The 27,394-nt window shown below is 36.4% G+C and overlaps 1 protein-coding gene across 6 annotated transcripts in view; it reads right to left on the bottom strand.

Annotated features, from left to right (window-relative positions):
• LOC134756134 (uncharacterized) overlaps positions 1 to 27,394 on the bottom strand; it is a 142,654-nt gene that overhangs the window by 65,616 nt on the left and 49,644 nt on the right. For 4 of the 6 annotated variants that reach the window (XR_010129106.1, XM_063692960.1, XM_063692958.1 and 1 more), the window contains exon 5: positions 27,008 to 27,091. The exons of the other annotated variants lie outside the window; for them this stretch is intronic. Coding sequence is in view for 3 of the 4 variants with exons in the window: in XM_063692960.1 (XP_063549030.1) it covers positions 27,008 to 27,091 (84 nt within the window). In the remaining variant the exon portion in view is untranslated. The remainder of the gene's footprint in view (positions 1 to 27,007; positions 27,092 to 27,394) is intronic. 6 annotated transcript variants of the gene reach the window in all.

Raw genomic sequence — 27,394 nt, 5'->3', positions numbered from 1 at the left:
CCGGCGGACTGATAGTCAGTGGGCCCCTTTAGATTGTGACAGGCATGGTGACAGGTGACAAAAATGCTACCGTGCTCAGCCCGGTGAACAACTTTTCGCAAAACATGGCTTAAGGGTTAAAAGAAACTGCATAGAGTCATAAACTCATTATTTTAGCAAAGTTCTGCTGTAGGCTACATTTTTAACCGAGTCCAAAAATACAGTCGAGAAATAATCTAATTTTTCACTTCATTCTGTTATATAAATTACTCGTATATACCGTTCTCAATCTTTTTGACGAAAAATACAATTTTCCCCTCACTAGCTCGGAAAGCCGTCTTTTATCCTTTAAAACAAGCGGGGAAAAACGCATTTTATCCACTAGTGGGGAAAGTAATTTGACCTTGGATGGAGCGTGTTTAAGTAGCTTGACAGATAACAAAACGTAAAACGCTCATGATAATGGTTCGTTCGATATTAAATATCATTAAATAAATGGTTTGAGAATCTAATAAAAAATACCAAATTTAGCTTTATTTAATAATTTTATGTCATAAACCTTAAAATTCCATAAGAAACGTTAGATTTTTTATAATGATGTTAAATATAATTCTGAACGCACAAGGTGAGTCGATGCAATTTCAAAACGCATCGTTGACATTTCATACGTCGAACAGAAATGTCAACATTGTCAACAAAATTTTTACTGTTCTTCTCACCGGCTCACGTAAAAATCAGAATTTCTAGTGTTTTCTGTTATAATATCGTAAAAAATTAGTGATTCCAGTGATGAAGATGATCTAACGCCTGTGGATGTTGCACTTTCCTCGCTATAGTGAGGGGAAAAGTTTTGTGTTACACACGGGTGCAAATGTATTTTACTTCTCGTGTGTTGAAACACTCGCTACGCTCAGGATTCTATTTTAGAACCACTCGCTTCGCTCATGGTTCAACTATAGAATCCTTTCGCTTGCTCGTGTTTCAATTCCACACTCGCGGTTAAAATACAACTTTGCACCCTTGTATAACAAATAACTATTACAGTACATATGGTGCTACTTTCTCGCACTAGTGCGTAAAGAGCACTTTTCGTCCATATGTCGAAAGTTTAAAGGGCCATATGTACTGTAAAACGTTGTACGATACACGTGCGAAAAGGTAATTCGCAACTCGTGTCGATTTAAAACACTCCCTGCGGTCGTGTTTTAATTTATCGCCACTCGTTTCGAATTTTCTCTTTTCCGCACTTGTATCGTAAATAACTATTTCCGCTTAAGACGCGTTTTGGCGTGGTCGCTTCGGAATCTTCTTAAGCAGGTTTTCCTGTAGTTTAGAGAAAACTTTAGGTTATGATAGCTGTAATCATTTTGTTTTCATGATCACAGCTAAAATACCTTATTGACTCGTGCAAAATCACGTGCACACATTGTTAACTGCCATGACTGTTAGATTGTAGGGCTAATGGCTGAGGAAATGGCCGTGGCCTTTACTGTAATGGAACTGATTACGATAAGAAAGATGACTAGCATACATGCTTAGCCTTTTACTTAGTCACAAACGTAGCCACGTCACGTCACTGCCATTAATATAAGTTACAGGACCTATACACCTTATGTTTACTAGGATTAGATAAGATATGCTTAGCTACTCGTAGTCACAATTGTTTTCGAATTTAAACTGTTGTGAGACATACTAATATTAAATCATTTTACGGTTTAGACTCACTTGTTTTAGTCACTCGCGCGACATGTTTCGGAGAGCCTAGGTCTCCTTTCTCAAGCACTAATAGTGCGAGCAGCGTTCACGACGACCGTGTGTTGCGTACTGCCGCTGCCGCGCGCCGCGTCGCTCGCTGCGCGCGCGCCGAGAAAACCGGTTGGGGGAGGTCTTGCGCTATCGTTATAGGCGGGCACAGTGGTGTGTTTGGGTTTGGGTCACCGGGTGGGTTGGCGGCGCGCGGCAGCGGCAGTACGCAACACACGGTCGTCGTGAACGCTGCTCGCACTATTAGTGCTTGAGAAAGGAGACCTAGGCTCTCCGAAACATGTCGCACAATTGTTTTGTTATTAATTCCATTATTTATTTTTATTTATCGTATGGCATATGTACATGTCACTGGATTATAATTTAAAAACAAAACTTATGGTTAGTTAGAATTTCGCCCTTCCCAGGTACGCGACTGCTTCATCTGACAGGATCTTAAAATCGTCTACATGGCCTGTGTATTTAGTAAGAGGGCATTCCAGAATAATGTGGTTGATGGTCTGATCCGGGTGCCCGCAGCTACAGGCAGAAGAGGAGCTCCAGCCCCATTAATTCCATAAAAAATGTATTTGGATTACTTTTTTAGGGTTCCGTACCCAAAGGGTAAAAACGGGACCCTATTACTAAGACTCCTCTGTCCATCTGTCTGTCCGTCCGTCTGTATGTCCACAGACTGTATCTCATGAAGCGTGATAGCTAGACAGTTGAAATTTTCACAGATGATGTATTTCTGTTGCCGCTATTTATAACAAAAATACTAAAAAGTACGGAGCCCTCGGTGGGCGAGTCCGACTCGCAATTGTCCGGTTTTTTAAGATTTTGGAGGAAAATTAGCAGACGAATTGATGATAAGTAATTACAGTCACGGATACACCTACGACACCAGGGCACCAGGGGCCTTTTTTTGCCAATTTCGCCAACGGCCTTTGAGATTCGATCGCTCGTTTCTTGAGGATTTGAAGGTCGTATCGGTCCGGAAATAACGCAGGCGACAGTTTATTCCAGAGTGTCTGTGCAAGACAGGAAGTTTCTGGAGAAACGCGCAGTTGAGGACTTTTTTTTGTTTACGGAGTGGGCGAATGCATTTACGCACCGTCCCCCTGGGCCATTGATGGGGGGGGGGGGACTCGCTGCTCCTGTACCCTCTGGCGAGAGGGGAGGGAGAACTTGGCCCTATACCCACTAAACCCACTCCGGCGTTTCACCATCTTTGCCGTTGTTTGAGTTGAGGACTGCCAACCATCTAAAGGGTAAAGATAGAAATAGCGTAGAGTGATGGCGGAAAGAAGCGGCAGGGATTAATCCTAACACTAATTACTCGGTGCACTATATTCTTCTCTTTGTAAAATATAATAATAATAATTAAATATCTATCTGGGAACTGAGTAAAAGTGAAGTACCAGACAAAAAAAATGGCTGTATGGTTAAAAAGTGTATAACTAATAAATGTTTAATTGATATCGGTATGGACTGTTAAACCATAAAGAACACACCAATCACAGAAAATCAAACTTTCATCCACTTACATAACTTTTTCATAGAAAGTTTATTGTTTCGTTCAAAATTCATCACGTGCATTCCATATCGACTTCAGACTTCAAAAACAAAAAGACGTAACTTCAATACTACTGCAACTAAAGCTAGACATTTCGTATTTCGTACAATAGGAATTATAACTTACGCATAGTCGTATATGATCGAGTTTTTTATGCAATTCTACACTGTAACTGAAAAAGGAAAAGGTTGTCTTTCGTAAAGTGGAGGTAATAAGATGTGAGTGCGGGAAGTTGAGATATGAGGTGTAACTGAGACAAATCAATTTAGTTAGCTGATAACCTTTCAATTTTCTTGGAGGTTAAGTGAACAATGAAAAGTGTAGATTATAATATACTGAAATAGATTTCATGTAATAAAATAAAATCGGTCAAGTGCGAGTAGGGCCACGCATAATGGAGGGTTCCGTACCTGCATACGGTAACCCATACAAGCAAATAGTAGATTGTGTTACAAGGGAGCAAAATGACATATTTACGGCGAGGGCGTACATTGAATCCTAAACGAAGCGAAGGATTCTATAATAGAATCCCGAGAGTAACGAGGGATTCTAAAGTAGAATCCTGAGCGTAGTGAGGGATTCAAGTGTGTTACGCCCAAGATGGAAATAATTTTGCTACCATGTGACACATACTGCTTTTCACATCACCTATGAGGTAATTATGATGTTTAAAAATATTATATAAGCTAAATAAATAATGTGCAAAAAAATGCAAAAATAGTGTCCTAGAACAGAAAAGTGTTACTTTGATCCCTCCTAGCAGGGAAGAAAAGTGCCACTTTTATCCCTCCTAGTAGGGACAAAAAACCTCTTTTTCGAATTGGTGATGTGAAAAGGGTATTTCTTCGCGGCTCGCGGCACATTGTTATAATTAAACCCGGACAAGTGAGAGTCAAACTCGCAGACCGAGGGCTCCGTACTTTTTAGTATTTGTTGTTATAGCGGCAACAGAAATACATCATCTGTGAAAATTTCAACTGTCTAGCTATCACGGTTTATAGACCGTGATAGCTAGACAGACAACAACAAATACTAAAATGTCTGTCTGTCTGTCTGTCACCAGTCACCAGGCACCAGGCTGTATCTGATACAGCCTGGTGACTGGTGACAGACAGACAGACAAGCGGACAGACGGACAGACAGATGGATAGACGGACAGTGGAGTCTTAGTGAGTCTTAGTAATAGGATCAAGTTTTTATTTTACCCTTTAGGTACGGAGCCCTAAAAATAGAAGTTGAAAAAAATTACTCATTAATGGCTCATCCGATCATTTTCAAAATAATTGTTGTGGAAATAATTTAATTTTATTAATTTTTCGCTTGTCCGGTTCGAAAGCTAGAGGGCGCGGACACATTTTTTGGACTTTTGAAATAAATATCTTCGAAACACTGGTACGTTTTTGCCTCCGAAAACCAGGCTTCTAATAGAATATGAGTATGGTTCCATTCCATTTCAATTTCAAATGCACATTGCACATCCGATTTAAGGCGCTTCGCGCAGTTTTTGGCCAAAAACTGTCTCTTTTTAGAGCTTATAACTTCTAAATGAGTCAACCAAAAATTATGAAAAAAATATATATGCATCTTCACTCTATGGACAACAATCTCAACATTTGACTTTTTTTCTGAAATTTGTAGTTTCACCGAAAAAAAAATAACACGACAGGCCGTTTTGCGGCTAACTTTGCTTATAACTTCTAAACGGCTTAATCGATTACTATTATTTTTAAACTAACAAAAATGTTTTAACAGGTTCTACAAATCCAACATAGCTTTTCTTAATCAAAAAATATTTTCTTAAGAAATCGAACGTTTTTCCACATTTCATGCGTATGCAGCCTGAAAATGGCGTGGCCGGCAGTCGTGTGCCAGCTTTGAGACGAGGAGGCTGTGTCGCTCGTCGCTCCGTGCCTTCCTTGCACTATGTTTGCTTATGCACAAGCAAAGTGCTATAATATCGGAGTTATTGTGGCCAAAGAATAAATAACTGCAGAGCGCTGATTTGGTTGCGACGCGCATTAGCGACTTAGCGAGCGCATCACGTTATTTTGCGGTCTATTACAATGAATGTAATGATAATATCCGTATATATTATACTATAACATACGTATGTTTGAGAAAACTTCATTTGAAATAAATAAATAAATGTTTTCTAACCGACATATTATAATGTCATTCAAGTTTTACGTTTTGAATAATGTTCCATTCCATCTCGAAACAATAAATAATTGATTTAACATAAGCTACCTATTACCTATTACGTTGTATGTATGAATAGTACCTGTTAAAAAATATTGTTTTTGTAGTTTAAAAATAATTTTAATCGATTAAGAACTAGCAAAACGGCCTATCGTATTTTTATTTACGGAAAAACTTACTATTAAGTTTGTTGTAGGTTTAGTTAAGTAGTAATTAGTGTTAAATAGTGTAATTGTAGTTATGTCTGTAAATTTTTCATGGGTGATCCTTGCCTGTTAATAAACGTTTTATTATTTTATTATTATTTGTATCTCCTTCTGGATTTCAGTAATTATTTCATTGGGTCAACTTGGTGTATTATGTCTTCTAAATGGGTAAACAAAAAATTATGAAAAAAATATATATGAATCTTCATTTATTTTTCAACAATTATAAAATTAAACTTATTTCCTGATATTTATAGTTTTACCGTAATAAAAATAATAAAACAGGCCATTTTGCGGCTAACTTTGGTTATTTTTACTAAACGGCTAAATCAATTAAAATTATTTTTAAACTAACAATAATGTTTTAATAGCTGACGGTCTTTCCACCGCGATACAACCGGCCGATGATTTGTTTTATTAACAATATCATCTAAACTACCATCTGACAAAGTATAAAATGGGATGCGATGACTGAAAAGATTTTTTTACATGTTCATGTGACCAGCTGACGGTCCACCGAGATACAACCGGCTGACCATTTTTTTAATTCACAATAGCATCTAAACTATCATCTGACACAGTATCAAGCGGGAGGCGATAACAATTTTTTTTGCGTGTTTCGGTGGCTGCCATTCCTCAACCCTTCAACGGAGCGGCAGCTGACGTCCACAGGGGTTCATCATACATAGCCGTTAACCACTAAAAAAATAAATGATTGCAAAGCGCTGATTTCGTTGTGGCGCGCTTGTAATAAAAACCGGCCAAGTGCGTCAGTCGCGTTCCAAGGATTCCGTACATTACTCAAATTAAACAATTTATTTTTTATGTGAAACGTGCGTGAAATGTCTAATAAACCCGTAGGGGTTGGATCAAAAACTAAATAATTAAGTCCGACTCAAGCTTTACTGCTCATTTCTAATAAGTTTTCCTGTGATCTGTAGGTAAAGATCTATTTTGTGTATTTTTTCAAAATTTTATACCCAGTAGTTTCGGAGATAAAGGGGGAATGCTCATTTTTTGCCTATTTTCGTGAATAACTTCTAAACAATTTAAAAGTGCTTGTTGCTAGGCCTATTTGAATAAAGAATATATTGAATTGAATTGAATTGAATTGACTGTTTATCCTAAAATTATAAAAAATATACATTTGAGATTCTCACAATGAGCTCTTTCATTTGATATGTAACACGATATAGTTTGAAAAACTTTTTTTTTCTCTTTTACCCCCCAAAATTGGCCCCCGTGTTTAAAATTAATTTGTTTACGTTACATGTCCGTCTTTGGATCACATACTTACATATATACACCAAATTTCAACTTAATTGGTTCAGTCGTTTCCGAGAAAATAGGCTGTGACAGACGGACAGACAGACGCACGAGTGATCCTATAAGGGTTCCGTTTTTTTCCTTTTGAGGTACGGAACCCTAATAATGATGATATTCCCACGTAATGATTGAGAAAACTTCGAAATTCGAAAAATAACACATTTGTAGTAGTATATGAAGCTAGTAGGTACTTTAATTTTATAAGTTAACTATTAATGGCATTATTTATATTTATTTATTACGAAAATTTATTATTAAAAAAAACTGTATAAAATAAACGCACTGTACGCCTCAATTTAGTACATACCAAGCTTTAGCTATAAATCTTAATCCGTCGATTTGACTTAGGTATTTATTTGTAAGAAACAGATAAAACACAAATTAACTAATAAAGTATAATGCATAAGGGAATATATTTACGCATGATCTACTCATACTCAAACAACAAAATATCTGCAAAAGATACACAAATACGAGGTATAGCGCCAAATGCCGCGCGCCTCTGGGCTAGTATAGCTGTAGGTTATTCTTTGAACCTCGTTCCGCCGCAGTCGCCGCACCGAGACGAAATTCACGTACGATCGCAGTGAGCGGGGTGCGGGTACAGAGACGCTGAGACGCTCAAGGCCAAATCAGCGAGAATCGTCTTAAACAACGAATCCTAAAAACAAGAAGCCTAAACATACAAATCGGTTTATGCCCCAGTAATCCTCGTAATTATAGTTGTGTTGTAAATAACCTTATTAGCGCCGTACAAGTGCGTGGTGCAAGTGCACCATCGCACTAACCCGGGGTTAAGGCCGTTCCGTCGGTTTGCCGCTGTCTCTGTCACATTTCACAAGAAAGAACGGGAAAGATCATGCGCGCCAAGTGTCAATTTTAATCGAATTTTATCGATTTTTATTTATTTTAAAAACGTTACCCTACAATATCGAAATTCGAAAGCTATGAAATTATTATTTAAGTTAAGATTGTTTTTTCTTCTTTATTTATTTATAGTATCACATAATAAATAACCGAGTAAAGTTGGATTAAAAGTCCGAGTTAGAGGTTACTTTGGGAATTAATTGTATCGAGCGAAGTGTCATAATTCGTGTATCGGAAGCTATGATATTAAAGATAATATAGTCAAGAACTACATATATTTTTTCCACGTCTACGAATATCAACGCCTCTTAGAAAAACAGGATTTTTCGCCTTCTGGCTCTGGCTAAACTGTTACCCCAGTGTCAAATTGTACTGGTAACCATGGTAACTCCAGGGTTAACGGGTTAACCTCGGGTTAGTGGAATGGAGTGGCGCAAGTGTTCTACTTACGTATTGGTGCCTTGAAAGTTGAAAACCCGGGGCTAAATATCTACTAATAGGCCTGGAAAACGCTAGGTTGAAGAAGATGGTGACCTGCTTTAAACATTACGTATTTAAGTGTAGCCGAATCCGCTGATTTACCGTAAATATTACAAATAACAGAAGATGAGACGAATCCATTTATGCTATCGTATAGATTTCCTAACAAATAAATTAAAATAGGTATATACTTTCAACAACGCCAAAAAACGAAGTCGTACTTGAATTCGACACACTTTCAATTTCGTCTGTATTTATAGTTTGGTAAAGATTTATTATCTCTAGGAAATGTTCATGTGTGTTTAAGAAACTTACAATAAAAAAGGACGTTGGTTATGGTACCTATCTTAAGTTCATAATTCATAATTCTTTATATTTTTTGTTCGTTTTACCCACGGGCGTCGCCAAGGGGCGTAGGGGGGCAGAAAATAAAATTTGTAAAGAAGCCCAGTCAGTTGTTCGGAACTGTCAAATTTTTGTTCTAACTGACAGGCCGATATCGTCCGGCGGACTGATAGTCAGTGGGCCCCTTAACTAACTGTATGTTTCTCCCCCACCCCTTGGCCATCGGCCATTGACTATAATAATATTATTATTTAAATTCAAAATCATTATTACAATATTCATGCTATTTCCGATCATCGATCACGTTTTTCATAATCTGGAAAGCAGTTTTCTACGGTAATAACCAGATGAAAGTATTCAATGATGTGAATAAGTTCTCATACATATATATATGCCATTGTGCAATAATAAGGTCGGGAAGACAATGGGGTTTCACCATAATGCGTAAGCTTCATCTCATAGGTTTTTTAAGTAATAAGATTATGAGTATTATAATGTGGTTATTGGCTGTGTGTAAATGTCACTGCGGCAATTGGTTATTTAACAGTTGGTTAAAAATATAAATCTACTATAAAAAAAATTTAGGCCACGATGCGCTGTCATCGCTTTTAATATTATTGTTCTAAACCTAGAAGCACTTACCATTGCCAATATATTGATTACGATATTCACAGCGAAAAGTTATAATAATATATAATAATAAGCCTTTTTATGAAGGAAATGAAAAATGAAATGAAAATAATAAATAAAATAAAATCGTTGGGTGGACGACATTCGGAAGACTGCGGGTCACGAGATTGGCTCAGTGGCGTACTCGAAGAGAGGCCTATGCTCAGCAGTGGGCGATAGAAGGTTGATATGATGAAGCCTTTTAATTCTGAACTTCTCTGTTTTGTATGAGTACTAGAATGTTCGTCACTACATCACAACAAAGTATAAAACAATTCCTGCTGTCTGGGTGGATGTCTGTCCCTCGGATGCTCAGATCTTTAAAACTACGTAACGGATTTTGATGCGGTTTTTTAATAGATAGAGTGATTCAAGAGGAAGGTACACCACCATTGCACCCGTGCGAAGCCGGGAGCACAATAACAGTTAAACGAAATGAGTTTTATGCGTAACATTACATTAGGACAATTCATTATTATGCGATGAGGTACGCACCGTTTCAGGAGTTCTTTCAATGACTAGTATTTTTTCCATCTATTTCCTAATCTTCCCTTAATTTCCTTGGTGGGTATTAAAAGTTACTATATGCTCACCTATCGCGGGAATTCGGTGGATGCGAGCGGCACAGGATCGGTCGGAGTGGCGAGCCTTGGGGGAGGCCTATGTCCAGCAGTGGACGTCTATCGGCTGACATGATGATGATGATGATGCTCACCTTTCAAAATATGGCTAAAAATTCATAAACATTTTGTATACTGAATATAAAATTATATTTTTACACATTCCCACGGTTTGCTGTACGATACACACACACATACCTATATACACAGCGTATACATATAGTAAGAATATGATCGCGGCGCGACAGTGCATTTTATGACCTCTCACTGTACACTGGTGGACATTTACTAGGCACATCATAATCGTGTTATTTTTTTTTATTGAAAGTCGGTGGTGTCAATGTAGAGAATAAACACAAAATTTTATATTTGCGGCCAATTTTACTGCACCAAGTCATTTCCAAATTTATTTTGTTAAAGATATTTGGCGGCGTAAAAAAGATATAATCATAATAATTTATTGTATAATATTAATATTACATGTCAGTTATTTACGAAAAATATTGAATATAAAAGTTGATTAATAATATATAATTAATTATAATAATTATACTCTAGGTATATAAATAAATATAAATATTATAGGACATTCTTACACAGATTGACTAAGTCCTACGGTAAGTCCAAGGAGGCTTGTGTTATGGGTACTCAAGACAACGATATATATAATATATAAATACATAGAAAACACCCATGACTCAGGAACAAATATCTGTGCTCATGACACAAATAAACGCCCTTATCGGGATTCGAACCCAGGACCATCGGCTTCACAGGCAGACCACCCCCCTAAATAAAATAAATCTACTCTACTATTATATCTTAGCTAAAATAAAAACATGTTAACTCTGTGTTACTGTATTACGAAATACAGTCAGGTTCTATTTAATACTTATACTGTCATGCTTCAAAACTAAGATGGAGCCCTTTGCGTAAGATGATTCACACCTTTTTGACCTACTTGACACATTAGTGCGAATATCATCGAGTTCACCAACGCTTTTAAAGCCTGACCAGGAATATATGATCACGCGCCATGTTGCGGAATTCCACTGGAACTAATTTATTCATACTATACTGAACTGTCACTCTATACATGAGAATAACAGCGCCCTCTTGACAATGATCATATATAACATTTAAAACTTTCGCGGTTTAAACACATATTAAATCACATTTAGAAACGGGTCTATCGCCCTGTCCCCTGCCCTGTGTAACCTGTGTCGAAACGTCGGTAAATAAAGGTAACAAAATAAATTCGCGATAGACCCGTTTCTAAATGTGATTTAATGATCATATATTTCTGGTCAGGCTTTACATTGGCACGAGTTTATTTCATAGTTACTGTAGTTACTACTTATTATGTGACAGCAAGTCATGTTTATGTATTGAAATTAAAACACCTAGTTTGCGTAATGTTTGTATAGATTAGTTGTCAAAACGGATATTACATACTCATAAAATAATTTATTTTTGGATTGGGGTGTAAAACATATATTTTTTAAATATACTTACCAATAAAAATTACATAGAATCGATACATAAATAGATGTCAAATTTTAATTATATACCTATTATACAAAACGGGTAACTATCTACTACCTATTTTAATTTTTAACAAGCAGAAACGTCTGCGATCGATGCTATTAAGCTTAGAATAAATTTAAAAGTGGAAAAATTACTGCCTTGGGTGAGATTTGATGCAGAGGCCGTAAGTTCAAGTCTCACCCAAGGCAGTAATTATTCCACTTTTAAATTTATTCTAAGCTTACTACCTATTTGACGGTAAGGTACTATTAGGTACCTTAGGTCCGCCCTCACATTAAGTTAACGTTATATAATGACGTGACAGTAAAGAGGAGTTCCCAAGTAGGATGAGTGAATACAAGAAATTTCTAATGGAGGAGGCCTAACCATCATTACAATGTGTTTGCATTACATTTTTAGTGCCTTTGCCTTGAGCACTATTTTTATATTAAATGATACGCGGAGTGCGATGAATATATATAGGTAATGAGAGAATATTTACAATGGCTAATTACAATTGGATTCACAAATAAGATTTAGGCTTCCGTATGATAGAAGGAAAATTTAGTTGTGTAGGAATGACATTGACACGTTGACGTAGAAACGTAGACGGGTTGTGAGCAGCCAGTATTGTCATGCGCCACACATTTTTTCGTTTACTTTGACAAGATTATTGCGTATCTCTGTGGAGATAAGAAACGGTATGGATACCATGGTTTCTATAAGCTAAAAAAAGTTTAGGATATTTTTAAGAGATGAATTGTATATTCATTTTGCGTAGTTTATTTACTTATTTAAACTTTATTGCACAAATTTACACAAAAAGAGTACAAATGGCGGACTTCACGCCTTGAGGCATTCTCTACCAGTCAACCATTGGTCTAAACACACACTACACTCAGTTTACTAGTTTTATAACTTAATCAATCTCGGAATGGGTGCCAATCCAAATAAGAAGTATATTGACAAACAATCATTATAAAAGTAGCCAACCATGCTATTAATTTTATCCAACCTACTTATTATAGAAATTTAAACGCGTTCGTGCTAGGGTTACCGACGTTTTTGCCATAGACAACATAGTTGACGCCTCTAGGCGTGTGAAGGTACATGTCATGTACGCAACGTAGAGGTAATCACTTTCTTTTTGTATGAAATGGAAATGATACGCAAGAATTTTAAGTAACAATAACCATTGGTAAGCTTATTACGACATACTTTTGTGAAAATATTTTATACAAAAAATTCCGTAGGTATAATTGTCGCAAATTCACGTTAAATGTTCTTAGATAAAGAGCGGTGGTTCTTAGTTTTGTAGTCTCTTAGTAGTCTTAGCTTAGTAGTAGTAATATTATAAAATAGGGGGCAAATCTTAAGTATGTATTGTATGCGACTAAAAAAAAAAAATGGTTGTCTTTAAAGTCGGTTTACGGACGATAATTTTGCGTGTTAACGTCATTAGAAAACATTGATGAAAAATTGCATACAACGTGGCCGTAACGTTACCATGGAGGTCTGTCCACAACGTGACACTTTTTCGTACATGCTACCGGTGTTCATCGATTTTTAAGAAGTTGTGTGACGTCAAAAAGAAATTGTGTGACTCATTAATCTTATTATATTATTTGTCGGTTTGGTAACAATGTCACTCAGTAATTACCCGAAGTATACATTGTACATTTTATTTGTCCCCAAGTGCATCGTTAGCCCGCTCCGCGCGTACCCGCCCGCGCGCGAATATTGCACCTCGAAATATGCGCGAAACTTTATTTTTGCCGACCGTTTTTGAACCATTAAACGTAATTGAGTTAGCCATCGGTGAAGTATGGACTTATGGAGCTTTAGGCGCTGGTTAACGTAACCGGTTCAAACACATTTTAGAAAAGGGTCACTTCTGTGGACAATACAATAAAAGTTATAAAAAAAATAAAAAATAAAACAAATTCAACAAAGGTTTGCTAAGATTGATGATAGGGATAAGGCTCGGTGAGGCCAGAGTGCAAGTAATTGCAACATAATGAGCATCATCAGTGATTGCTTTACTCTTGACCTGAGGCGATTATGAGTTTCCATTTCCACTACGTTGAGTAATTAATGTTTAAATACTTAACAGTACCTAACTATTGTTTAGACTTGTACGAAGTGGTTAATTGTGGTATTTTCTATAAAAAGGGACCATATTGTCGATGGCACTTACGCCATTATAAACGGTGCTCCGATATAAATACAATGCCGCGCGACATTGTGCGGCGTAAGCGCCATCGACAATAAGGTCCCTTTTTATAGAAAATACCACAATTTAGCTTAGTGGTTAATAAATAAATAAATAAATAAAAAATAAAAATGTTATTTATTTAGGTATCAACCCATTACATTATGAATAATTATTATATTAATGCAGGGCAAGTTGTACATTTTATTTGATTATTTTGTGTGTGACACAATTTAAGTCTTAAAGTATAACATTATAACGTACCTACATGCATAATTATATAGATGCCCTATTTTTTTATTTTTTATTTTTTTATTTAAACTTTATTGCACGATATAAAATTGTACAAAAGGCGGACTTAATGCCTTAAGGCATTCTCTACCAGTCAACTATTGGGTCAAACAGAAACGTGTAGTTAGTGCAGGATTGTAGAAAGCGAGAGGAAATATGAAACACAAATCAAATTATTCTAAACAATATATATTTTGTTTATACACTTACACATATAAGAATAATAACAATATATACCTATATATGAGTGAGTTTTTTAGTAACGTACTTAGTAGTTCCTATGATATTATATGTTTGACCGAAACCTGGCTTAATGAATCTTTTTACAGTTCAGAATATTTCGACCCCAGTTTTATAGTATTTCGAAAGGACCGAGACCCGATGGTGAGTGGCCTGGCCCGTGGAGGAGGGGTTGCGGTGGCGGTCCGGGGCGCGATGCGACCCGAGCTGCGGCCTGAGCTAGCGGCGCCGCCGCCGGCCGACGAGCTGTGGGTGAGCATACCTACCGGACCGGCGCACGCGCCCGCTCCCGCGTCATGTCCCCCTTCTCGCGGTACCTATCTTCACATTATTTGCACTTACATTCCGCATGGACAAAACCATGTCAACTTACTAACTAGCTTATTAAATAGAATATATGACGAATGTGACAAGCATCCAAATGATACTTTCCTAATTGTTGGCGATTTTAATGTTACAAATGCTACGTGGTTTCGAGACCCAGTTTCTGTAGGTATAGGTATTATTGCGAATAACGATTATCCTGCGACGTTGGTTGCCGATTTTATGAGCTTATCACAACTTTATCAATTTAATTTTGTTCAAAATAAAAATAATCGAGTTCTCGACTTAATTTTCAGTAACAAAGTATGTGAGGTCTCTTCATGCTCGCGACCGCTTACTTCGGAGGATGGTCACCACCCCGCTCTCAACATAAATACAATCATATCCTATATTGAACCCTTATCTCCTAATAGGAACGCTTTCAAAAAGATGTTCCATCTGTCAAATTTCGATGCCATAAAATCAGAGTTGGAGGACGTAAATTGGTGTGAGGAATTTTCGAAACTCAGTGGCATAGAGGCACAAGTAGATTACTTTTATGAAATTATTAACAAACTTATTGCTCTTTACGTTCCATCTAAAAAACTATGTTCCTCTAATCGTTATCCACCCTGGTTTTCCCGTCCTTTAATTAAACTATTGTCCGAAAAGAGAAGATATCATAAGAAATGGAAGCAATATGGCCAGCAGTCTGATTATGATTATTTTTCCTCTCTCCGAAGCCGCTCTAAGCATTTAGAAAAAGTATGTTATGAAAGTTACATTCGGGATGTGGAAAATAAAATAAAATTGAACCCTAAATATTTTTGGACTTACGTAAAATCAAAACAGGGCTCTTCAGATTATCCACATAAGTTTGTTTATAAGGAACGAGATGTTACCGATAGCTTAGAAATTTGTAACCTATTTAATAAATACTTTAACTCCGTTTTTGTAAAATCCAGTAACTCTGATACCATAATTACAAACGAGAATCCCAATTCACCCTTAAATATTAATTCAATAAAAATCAATTCTGATACTGTTTTTCAGCAACTTAAATCAATTAATGTAAATAAAGGGGCGGGGGCGGATGGAATACATCCTCTTTTTATTAATAAATGCGCAAAGGAACTGACAATCCCAGTAACGTATATTTTTACAAAATCATTAGCTTCGGGGACTTTTCCTGACCGCTGGAAACAAGCTCTAATAACGCCTATACCCAAAAACAATAAAAAAGATGATGTATCCCAATACCGACCAATCTCAAAATTATGTATATTTGGCAAAATATTAGAAAAAATAGTTGTTAATGACCTATCTTTTGCAGTTCGCAACTTTTTGTCTCCTAATCAACACGGATTTTTCAAAGGTCGTTGTGTCGAGTCCAACTTAGTCTCCTTTACAGATTTTTTACTAACCGCACTAAATAATAAATGCCAAGTCGATGTCGTGTACACGGACTTCTCTAAGGCTTTTGATAAAATTAGTCACAGAATCTTATTAGAGAAGCTCTGGAGTGCCGGAATACATGGCGACTTGTTCCGATGGATCAAGTCATACATCACAAATCGCTCACAAGCCGTTTCGATCAAAGGTTTCATGTCAGATTTTCTTTACATTCCTTCAGGTGTCCCTCAAGGGTCGCATCTCGGTCCATTACTGTTTACACTTTATATAAATAATATTGGTGATGTACTTGGCAGCAGTCATCACCTGTTATATGCTGATGATGCAAAATTTTTTAAGATTATTAACACAGTCAATGATTGTTGCGAGCTTCAAGCCGATATTAATTCTCTGTCTGACTATTGTGAGAGTAATCAACTATTTCTTAATCCTGATAAGTGCAATATAATCACATTTACACGTAACAAAAATCCAATAACATATAATTATATATTAAATAATCACCACATAATCAGGGTTGACAAAGTCCGTGACCTTGGGGTTTTAATAGATAATAAACTTACTTTTAATAATCACATAGATATCGTTGTTCAAATGGCTTACAAACAACTTGGTTTTATATTAAGGGTTTGTAGGCCTTTTCAAAACGAAATTACATACATGATATTATACTACAGTTTAGTCAGATCAATCCTAGATTTTGCGTGTATCATTTGGAACCCTTTCTTTAAGTGTCATATCAATAGAATAGAACGTGTACAAAGGAAATTTCTCAAGTCTATCGACTTCCGTATGGGACGGAGTCGAAACTCATATAAAAATAGTCTTGTTCACTATGGATTGCTGACACTTGAAGATCGTCGAGCACAGTTTGATATAATGTTTCTCTACAAAATCATTAACAGCTTTATTGACTCCCCCTCACTTCTTGGTACGTTGTTATTTAAGATACCTCGACGCACTGCACGCCATAAGAAATTATTTTCTATTCCTTTCTCTCGTACGAGATATTGCTCAAATTCTTATTTCAACCGTTGTCTCAATTATTATAATATAAATGTATCCCACATTGATCTTTTTTCGTATAAAACCTGTGAAAGTTTTAAAAAACAAATTATTACTCACTTCAAATCGAAATTGTAAACAATAACAAACTGTTTATTTAAGTAGGTATAATTAAACTTTTGTAACAACTTCTATAATTTAACATTGTAATAGGTAACTTATGCACAAATAATTTATAACTTTCTTTGTGTACCCCGTGTGGTTGTATGTACGAGTAAGCAACCTGTCCGTGCATACATATACATGGATGAATGAATATAGATACACTTCAAGTTACTGATAAGTTTGTTAATTAATGATAACTTTATTTTCCGCTTACTGCTCCTACACTAGCTACTTTAGATTAGAAATTATTTAATTAAGGTAGGGCACTCAAGGTCTATTAACACATTGCTTATTATTACATCATTTTTGTATATGACTGTTTGTTGCCTAAATAAATTAAAAAAAAAAAAAAAAAAAATATATATACAAACATGCATACATACATACATATATAAAGGCCCTATTGATTCCCTAAGAAAAATTACGCCGATTTTCGTTTCGCAGACGATTCGTAGAAAGATCTTTAGGCAGAGTAATGTTTGGAAGAATTTCATTAAGTCCTGGAGGGCTAAGATGGCCGGCTCTTTATCATTTGTCACCATGCCTGTCACGTTCTAACAAATATGTAAGTGCGAAAGTGACGCATGGCGTGACAGGTGATAAAAATGCGACCGTGCTAAGCCCAGAAGTCGTTTGCAAGTTGCAACAGACAAGATTAGTCAATAGGCAAAGCATTGCTAAGTCGGTGAAAATTTAGGGTGGTCATAATGGCCACGGAGTTGGGCCAAAATAGCCACGGTATGGGTGCCGCAAGACGGGTGAGGAGATTTCTGGATGACCTGCGGTGTCAGCATGGTTGCATTTTTATCACCTGTCACTATGCCTGTCACTTTCGCACTTACAGACTTGTGAGAACGTGACAGGCATGGTGACAGGCGATAAAAATGCTACCGTGCTAAGCCCGCTGGACTCATACCTATGTCAACGGCTGGTCAAACCCGAGACGGATGGAGATCGAGGGGGAGGCCTTTGCCCAGAAGTGGGACACCATATACAGAATGTCCCAGAAACACCACGTCACAGTGACACCGGAGGTAGGTCAACACAAGAGGAACATAACCAGGCTAACATGACCCCAGTAAACTGCACGGTTTTCGAGTTATTACCGAAAAAAAAATGAGAATTTTCCCGCGTTTTAATTTTTTTTGTACCTACCAACATCTATAACTCGAAAACCATGTAACTTTTACTGGGGGTCATGTTCGGCTGGGCGGAATGTCTAACTGCATTACTCCACGTAAAAAAAAAACGGCCAAGTGCGAGTCGGATTCGCGCAAGGGTTCCGTACCATTACGGAAAAAAACTATTTTAAATATTTATATTTTTTTTTTAGTATTTGTTGTTATAGCGGCAACAGAAATACATCATCTGTGAAAATTTCAACTGTCTAGCTATCACGGTTCATGAGAATCATGAGAGCCTGGTGACAGACGGACAGACGGACAGCGGAGCCCTAAAAACGCTCCGGTTAGTTCTATGCGATTATTCAGTCGCACCAATCGCTTCATTACCATTCCCACATTATTGACGAACTGCGTATAAATGGTGAAATCATTTTCGTTTATCTTGTAGTACTGTTTGTCACAATGATCCTGTTTGCTTTTATAAAACGGCCAATAATGTGATGGTAATGAAGAATCAAAACGCAGTACAAAATCGCATAAAACACCCGGTTAGGTTCCTCTTCAGTTGACCTAAAGGAGGCCGGCAACGCACTTACAACCCCTCTGATGTTGCGGGTGTCCATGGGCGGCGGTAATCGCTTACCATCAGGTGATCCGTCTGCTTGTTTGCCTACCATATCATTAAAAAAATAAAAAAAAACCTCCGGTGTCACTATGATGTGGTTGTTCTGGGACACCCTGTAGGCCAGGGGTCACCAAATGGCGGACCGCCGACGTATTTTATTTTTTTGCTTATTTAATAAACTCAATGAGAAACGGACCGCGGATGGTCATTTTATTCTAAGGACCGGACCCCTGAAGAAACTAATTGGTGACCCCTGCTATTAAATATTAATATGCCACACGTAACACTTAAAAATTACTTATATTGCAGAAACAAACAAAAAATGCAGGAAGCAAATTCACGTAACATGGCTTACCTCGTGTGTCGTGTGACATGACTTGATATGACGTGACATGACCATTTTTGGGCCCAAAGATGTTACATTACCGAAGAAAATCAACGTGGGAAACCTATACAAGTAAGCCTATTCGAAATTTAATAATCTTGGTTCAATTTGTTATTACAGTGGAACCTCGATATACGACCCAGGTAGCAAAATGACGTCAAATGACGTCAGCGACGTCGTAATGACGTAATAATGCCGTCATTATGACGTCGCTGACGTCATTTTACGTCATTTTGCTACCTGGGGAGGTTTCGTCTTATAGAGGGCATCGATTTAGGGAAGTTCTTATAGGCAAAGATAGATATAACTCCGTAATAGATGGATACAGTCTAAGGAAAAAACGTGCCTCGAAAATCAAGAAAATTTGATTCTCGTTCAGAGGGCGCTACTAGCTTTGGCCAACTGTCGTATAGATGGCGTTGACGGTTTCGTTTGTTATTTAAAAATTTTAACGCATATCAGTGAAAGAACATGGGTCAAAATGATAAAAATAATTAATGCAAATAAAAAAATCATTTATCCATATCTAAATACATTTTATCGTATTTTTAAAAATATTTATTTTTAGTTTTAAAGTGTGTCGACAGATGGCAGTGAATTTACTGTGGTTACAAAATTTACTATGACAGTACCGCTCTAGTATAAGTTACTCTATGTTATAGGTTTATGTTGGTCTTAAATAGGTTTCGAGTTACGGAGGTAAAACGCAGGTAAAAATTGTACTAGAAGTAGTTTATACATACGCTTTAATCACGGTTTTTTTTTCGAGTTTAGAGGTTTGCTGATAAATAATTTCGAGATATGGAGGTGACAAATGAATACTTCTATTTTTTCAAGCCTTGGGGGAGGCCTATGTCCAGCAGTGGACGTCTATCGGCTGACATGATGATGATGATGATGATGATGATTTTTTCAAGTTCAAATTTCAGTTTTCAAGTTATAGAGGTAAAAATTGTTCTGGATAGCCGTGAAGAGAATCGTTGGTTACTTCGTCTTAAGGTTAAATATTTCGAGTTAAAGCGGTTTTGGGCTTTGAAGGGCAGGGAATGGCATTCTATTTCGTGTTTACGAGGATTTCGCCTTGGGGTTCGAGTTATCGAGGTTCCACTGTAATTGATACCAACTTGATATCACTAGCGGTAGCAGTACAATGAGGCTTAATCTAACTTTAATATTTATATTTGATATTTATATTTTAATATTGATATTTGATTTGTTAAGTGAAGAGACATGAACCTGCCGTTAAAAAGCCGCTCGTATACAATCGAAGTTACGCTATCTTTTAAAACGACATCCTTAAATGTGGTATTTTCTATAAAAAGGGACCTTATTGTCGATGGCGCTTACGCCATTATAAACGATGCTCCGATATGAATACAATGCCGCGCGACGCTGTGCGGCGTAAGCGCCATCGACAATAAGGTCCCTTTTCATAGAAAATGCCCCAAATTACAATGAAACTTGGCATGAATACGTACGTATAGACTTATTGTCTGGTACTAGTTTTAGTTGCTTTAAAAAAAAGTACTTATGGAAATTGTTTTTCGCTCCTAAATGTTACAATAATAATAAAAAACTAAAAGAAGTCTAACGTCCCCTTCGTTATAGCAAAGATAGATATAACTCCGTAATAGATGGATACAGTCTAAGGAAAAAACGTGCCTCGAAAATCACGAAAATTTGACTCTCGATTAGATGGCGCCACTAGTTTTGGTCTACACTCGTATAGAGGGCGTTGACTGTTTCGTTTGTTATTTATAATTTTAACGCATATCAGTGAAAGAACATGGGTCAAAATCATATAAAAATAATTAATGCAAATAAAAAATCTTTTATTCATATTTAAATACATTTTAACGTATTTTATAAATCTTAATTTTTAGTTTCAAAGTATGTCGATAGATGGCAGTGAATTTACAGTGGTTACAAAATTTACTATGACAGTACCGCTCTATCTTATTATATCCTCATTGGTTATAGCAAAGAAGATTAGGATAGAGCGGTACTATCATAGTAAATTTTGTAGTCACAGTAAATTCACTGCCATCTATCGACAATTCGACACACGATTAAAACTAAAAATGAAGGTGTATACAAATACGATAAAATATATTTATATAAGGATAAATGATTTTTTTATTTGCATTAATTTTTTTTATATGATTCTGACCCATGTACTTTCACTGATATGCGTTAAAATTGTTAAATAACAAACGAAACCGTCAACGCCATCTATCCGAGAGTAGGCTAAAGGTAGTTGCGCCATCTGATCGAGAATCAAATTTTCTTGATTTTCGAGGCACGTTTTTTCCTTAGACTGTTGTTTCATCTATTACGGAGTTATATCTATCTTTGGTTATAGGTATACATCAAAAATATATAAAAATACTTTCGACAATGTCAATATCCTGAGAGGAAAATAGGGACTACGTTTGTATGAAGATGCCTTCCTCCAACTATCCTCTTAAGATTTTTGAAATAGGAATAGGTCTATTAGGTCTCTTGTATTGGTAAATCATAAATATGTGACCATACAAAATCTAAATTATGGATTGAGCATTAATTTCCAACGAATGGACCGTAGCGACTAGCGACTCGCGCGCAGTCGAACAAAACATTATTCAACTTTTAACCTTAATTCATTTGAAATAAAGCTCAATTTCAATTGCAGTGAATATGCATTTGCTTATAAAGTTGTTATGCGAATTTCAACGTTATTGTTTAGAGCTTAAGGTGTAATGGAAGAGGTTTGTTATAGCCGGGTTCACTTTAGGTCAATGCCGGAAGCTTAGGAAACAGGGGATGTATGGAAATGTGGTTATATACAGGTTGATTTTGCTGCATGACAATTTAATAATCTTGAGGGGTTTATTATATTAAATAATAAATTAATTAATTTTCCTTATTTACCTCTCATACTTCGTTTTAACAACGGCCAAATTCGAAAACGCGACAAATCAGCTGTTACATTACCTAAATTCCGACGAATGATATCTGTATAATCATTGTTGTCTATGAAGTTTTAGAGACATGATAATATACTCATGGACAAATTAAAATAATTTCAAAATTAGTATTTTTTTTTGTTTTCCTCTAAATTCGTCCATGTGTGTATCACGCTCGCTCGTACAGGTTGTGGACAAATTTAAGAAAACCGCGCCCATTGAGTCTGGATTTTTTAAGAATATCATTATTTATTATTCACAACGACGGGACCTAATCGCGTAAAATAAGTTTTAAAATACTAAAAGTTCAAGTTAGTTTTAGTTATTTTGGAGATAAATTTAAAACTTATTTTACGCTATTAAGTCCCGTCGTTGTGAATAATAATTAGTAAAAATCGTGAAAGTTTCAGTGTTTTTAAGAATCTTCTATGATCTTGAATGAAGCTTTAAGGGGCTACCTGAGGTTTTCATCGATTTTTGACAAGTTTTAAATAGTATCTCCTACTTTTGCACTACATATAGAATTATAAGACAAGCGGCTATCGGTTCTTTAATCTTTTATCTCCATTTTTGTCTACCGGATTGTGAAAAAAATGAATACTTATTTATTTATGATTGTTTTAGAAGAAAGAAAGAAGAAGAAAGAAAATACATTTATTTAACGCCACAAAAGATTACATATATGAAAAAAAGGAAACATACAGACAAAAAACATTGGACGCTAAAATAGGACCCCACTCAGCATAATGCCGCGGTAATCCGCGGCGCTGGTTTTCAGTGGGGACCTGACTTAAAACTATGAGTTGGTGGCGACACATACGCCAACGACACTAACAAAAAAGAACATTGTCTAAAAAAACACTTTTTTCGTATCTCGATTGCTGTGAAAGATCTTACTTATACGAAATCTACATATTTGGGTTCGTCTTAGACGTCTCTAAAAATTTGTCTAAGGTTTTAATTTTAAACTAATTAACACAAAAGTTATGGCCAGAAAACCGGTTTTTTGGCCTAAAATTGTTCAACTTTGATGCCAAATATTTCGAAAACAATGAACTTTGAAGTAAATATGGGATACTATATTGCTAAAATCCGTTGCTGTTAATATGATAAGCTACAAAAAACATTAGAAAACTAAGGGATTCAAATCGAAGGTCATTGGGGCATGGGATCCCCTTAAGAATCGATGATTGTTGAGAGAAAATACGTACCGTTTAAAGATTTTTTGTTATACGATAATAATTATTATATTCGGAGTATAAAGTTCCAACCTGTATAAGAATAAGCATTATGATAAATGTCTATGGTATAACTAAAGCTATATGGTCCAAAGCCGCGTGCACTGAAGCGAAAGATACCGACTTTTTGCGTTAATTACTTAGTTAACTACTAACTACGTCTATGGTTACTGACCTCAACTGACTTTTATAGCTATGAATGGTGTAGGTATTGAGTGTACTAAATATGTTTTCAGGTTTCCGTACCTAAAGGGTAAAAACGGGACTATTACTAAGACTCCGCTGTCTGTCTGTCCGTCTGTCACCAGGCTGTATCTCATGAACCGTGATAGCTAGACAGTTGAAATTTTCACAGATGATGAATTTATATTTCTGTTGCCGCTATAACAACAAATACTAAAAATAGAATAAAATAAATATTTGACCCATACAACAAACGTGATTTTCTTGCCGTTTTTTGCGTAAGTGCGCGAGTCCAACTCGCACTTGGCCGGTTTTTTTAACAGTGGCTGTGAACCGAATTTAAGCTGTCGTGAGACAAACTAAAATTAAGCTAATTTGACGGTTTCACTGACGTGACTAAAAACACGTGAGTGAAACCGTAAAATTAGTGGTAGTGAAAACAATAATATGGGAAATTAAATATGGTTCCCGTAATAGTATTGTATTTTTATTGTAAACCAAAAAATAAAAAAAATAAAACCCAAGAATTGGCCTAGGCACTAGTTTTTACAAAAAGCGACTGCCATCTGAACTTCCAACCCTGCAGAGGGTAAACTAGGCCTTACGTCCGGTTTCCTCACGATGTTTTCCTTCATCGAAAAGCGACTGGTAAATATCAAATGATATTTCGTACATATAAGTTCCGAAAAACACAGGTACGAGCCGGGGTTTGAACCCGCGACCTCCGGATTGCAAGTCGCACTCTCTTACCGCTAGGCCACCAGCGCTTCGGCTGGCCTTCCTTGTATTTTGTCAATTATTCATGGAATAGGTGTTATATTTGATTCGGAATATTATTTATAGAAAATAATCAACAATGTCATGTCGCTACTCGCTAATGCTGTTTTACCATAAGGGTCTCCGGCAAGCTCGGTTCTCCATACAAACGTAGTTCCGCTCTCATTTTAAAACGACTAGCTAGATTGCTCTGAAACTTTGTACTTACAATAGGATAAGGTATATCAATGTCTGTAATTAGTTTATGCAGCTTCAGATACCATAGTTAAAAAAATACAGCCAATTTAAGTTTTTCATACAAAAACTTGTTGTTGCTCTATTTAGTTTGTTTTATAAACTGGAGCTATATAAACTAATTACAGACCTAGATATACCTCATTGCAGTATGTGCAAAGTTTCATTACAATCCAACACGTAGTTTTAAAATGAGAGAGGAACTACGTTTGTATGGGAAGGTGCAATTCGGCCGAGCTTGCCGGGGACTTAATAAATCTACCAAAATTATACATATTTAAAAGTTCCTGCTATATATTCGATTAAGATAAGTAAGATAGCCTATATTCAAATCAGGTTTCAAGATCACTAAACTTGATCAGGTTTCAAACTGCGAAGCACACATCAAATATTGGTTCGACTTGGAACGTCGAAACTTACCGCAGCTCCTACTGAAATCTTCATAGCAAAGTTCACGTCCAACTACTACTGTGTATTAAAACGTCAGGCGTTTCAGAAATGCGCTTCATTAGCTTAGATCGTAAAATACTGACGTTTACGGTCTGATAATTTGAATTATTATCTGAATAAATTACATTTTATCAATTATAATGCTTCAATAATTACGAATGTCATGATAATGTTATCACGCAATAAGTTCCGCTTGTTATTAACTTCGTATTCGTGTTTATTATTTATGGGTAAAATGTGTATGAATGGCTGCACTTGTAAATACGCTGCATGTCGGGGTACACGCCAGCGCTAAATAATACACTCGTTCAACAAGGAAAGGAGCAATGATATTATTATTAAAAGGTCTAAGATGAGATGAGGGCGTTGACATGTCATTTATGTCCTTTAATTGTTTGCGTTTTACATTTATTCATGCACTGATCATATCATTTAACGTAAACTAGTTAATTATTGCTCCAAATATGAACACTAATTAATGTGTAAACAGGCCCCAATGTACAGGCCAGCCATACTTATCCCACGGGTGCCCACGGCAAGGCCACACATCCATATTGAACTTATTTGAAACGGTTGACATATCATGGAAATTCTAGTGAAAACATGCTATCAAACTCATGACTGTAAGTAATATTGTCTTCGGTTACCGCGATAGTTACTCATAAAATAAAACTAACTTTGTAATTTTTCCTCAGTCACCCGTTGACCACGAACGCTGTAAAGAGTTCGAAACGTCGGGATGTATTATAAATTCAATATACGCGATATAATCCGTTTTCATAGTTTTATTTAATGACTGTAAGGTTAAGTTTACGGTGCATTCTACTATTAACAAACAGCATGCATCAGAACATGCCATCTTATTTGAAAGCGCGTTCCGTAAGGAATTTTGTAGTCAAAATATCAAATATTTTCGTACTATCAAACTTATGTAAAGTGCTGGTACTACCATCTTCTAGACCTTACTGAAAATCAATGTCGTGGAGTGTGCTTTGTAGCATATACCGTGGCACCAAACGAGGACAATTTAGTGCAACTCTTAATTTTATGTACTAATTATTTTTTGTTACTTTTAAATGATATTGTGTTAATCAAGATTTTTTCCCCTCACTAGCTCGGAAAGTTGTCTTTTATCCTTTAAAACAAGCGGGGAAAAACGCATTTTATCCACTAGTGGGGAAAGTAATTTCACCTTTGATGGAGTATGTTTAAGTAACTTGACAGATAACAAAACGTAAAACGCTCATAATATGTAATGATTCGTTTGATATTAATTATCATTAAATAAATGGTTTGAGAATCTAATAAAAAATACCAAATTTAGTTTTATTTAATGATTTTATGTCATAAACCTTAAAGTTCCATAAAAAACGTTTGTTTTTTAATAATGATGTTAAATATAATTCTGAACGCACAAGTTGAGTCGATGCAATTTCAAAACGCATCATTGATATTTCATACGTCAGAAATGTCAACATTGTCAACAATTTTTTTTACTTAAAAACTTCTCACATAAAAACACAGAATTTCCAGAGTTTTTTGTTATAATATCGTAAAAAAATGAGTGATTTCAGTGATGAAGATGATCTAACGCCTGTGGATGTTGCACTTTCCTCGCTATAGTGAGGTGAAAAGTTTTGTGTTACACACGGGTGCAAATGTATTTCACTTCTCGTGTGTTGAAACACTTGCTACGCTCAGGATTCTATTTTAGAACCACTCGCTTCGCTCGTGGTTCAACTATAGAATCCTTTCGCTTGCTCGTGTTTCAATTCCACACTCGCGGGTAAAATACAACTTTGCACCCTTGTATAACAAATAACTATTTTCTTTCTTTCTATTGTGCATTCTACAAACAGCATGCATGCATGCTATCTTACTTGAAAGCGCGTCCCGTAGCGCGGTGGCGAGTGAAGCCAGTGTGGAGCGGAGCTCGTGATGATAGCGCTCGAACATGCTCACATCTACACAAAATATGCGGTAAGATGTGGGTTTTATGACAGATTAAAATAATGTGATATGCGAAGAGGTGATTTTCCTTACACTTCGAAGCTGTCGCTTTTCTAGCCGCTTGGGACACGCAGGATAATCGTAGAAAGGGTTTTTGAAAGATACACTAAGACCGTCCCTAAGAACTCCCTAACATTTCGAAGCTCGTGCTCTTCTGGCCCCTCAAGGCTACACTAAGACCGTCCCTAAGAACTCGCTAACATTTCGAAGCTCGTGCTCTTCTGGCCCCTCGAGGCTACACTAAGACCGTCCCTAAG

This window comes from Cydia strobilella, chromosome 3 (genome assembly GCF_947568885.1).
Source record: "Cydia strobilella chromosome 3, ilCydStro3.1, whole genome shotgun sequence".
NCBI classification, from domain to species: domain Eukaryota; kingdom Metazoa; phylum Arthropoda; class Insecta; order Lepidoptera; family Tortricidae; genus Cydia; species Cydia strobilella.
The sequence above is the reverse complement of the archived record's forward strand: the minus strand, read 5'-3'. Positions and strand labels throughout refer to the sequence as shown.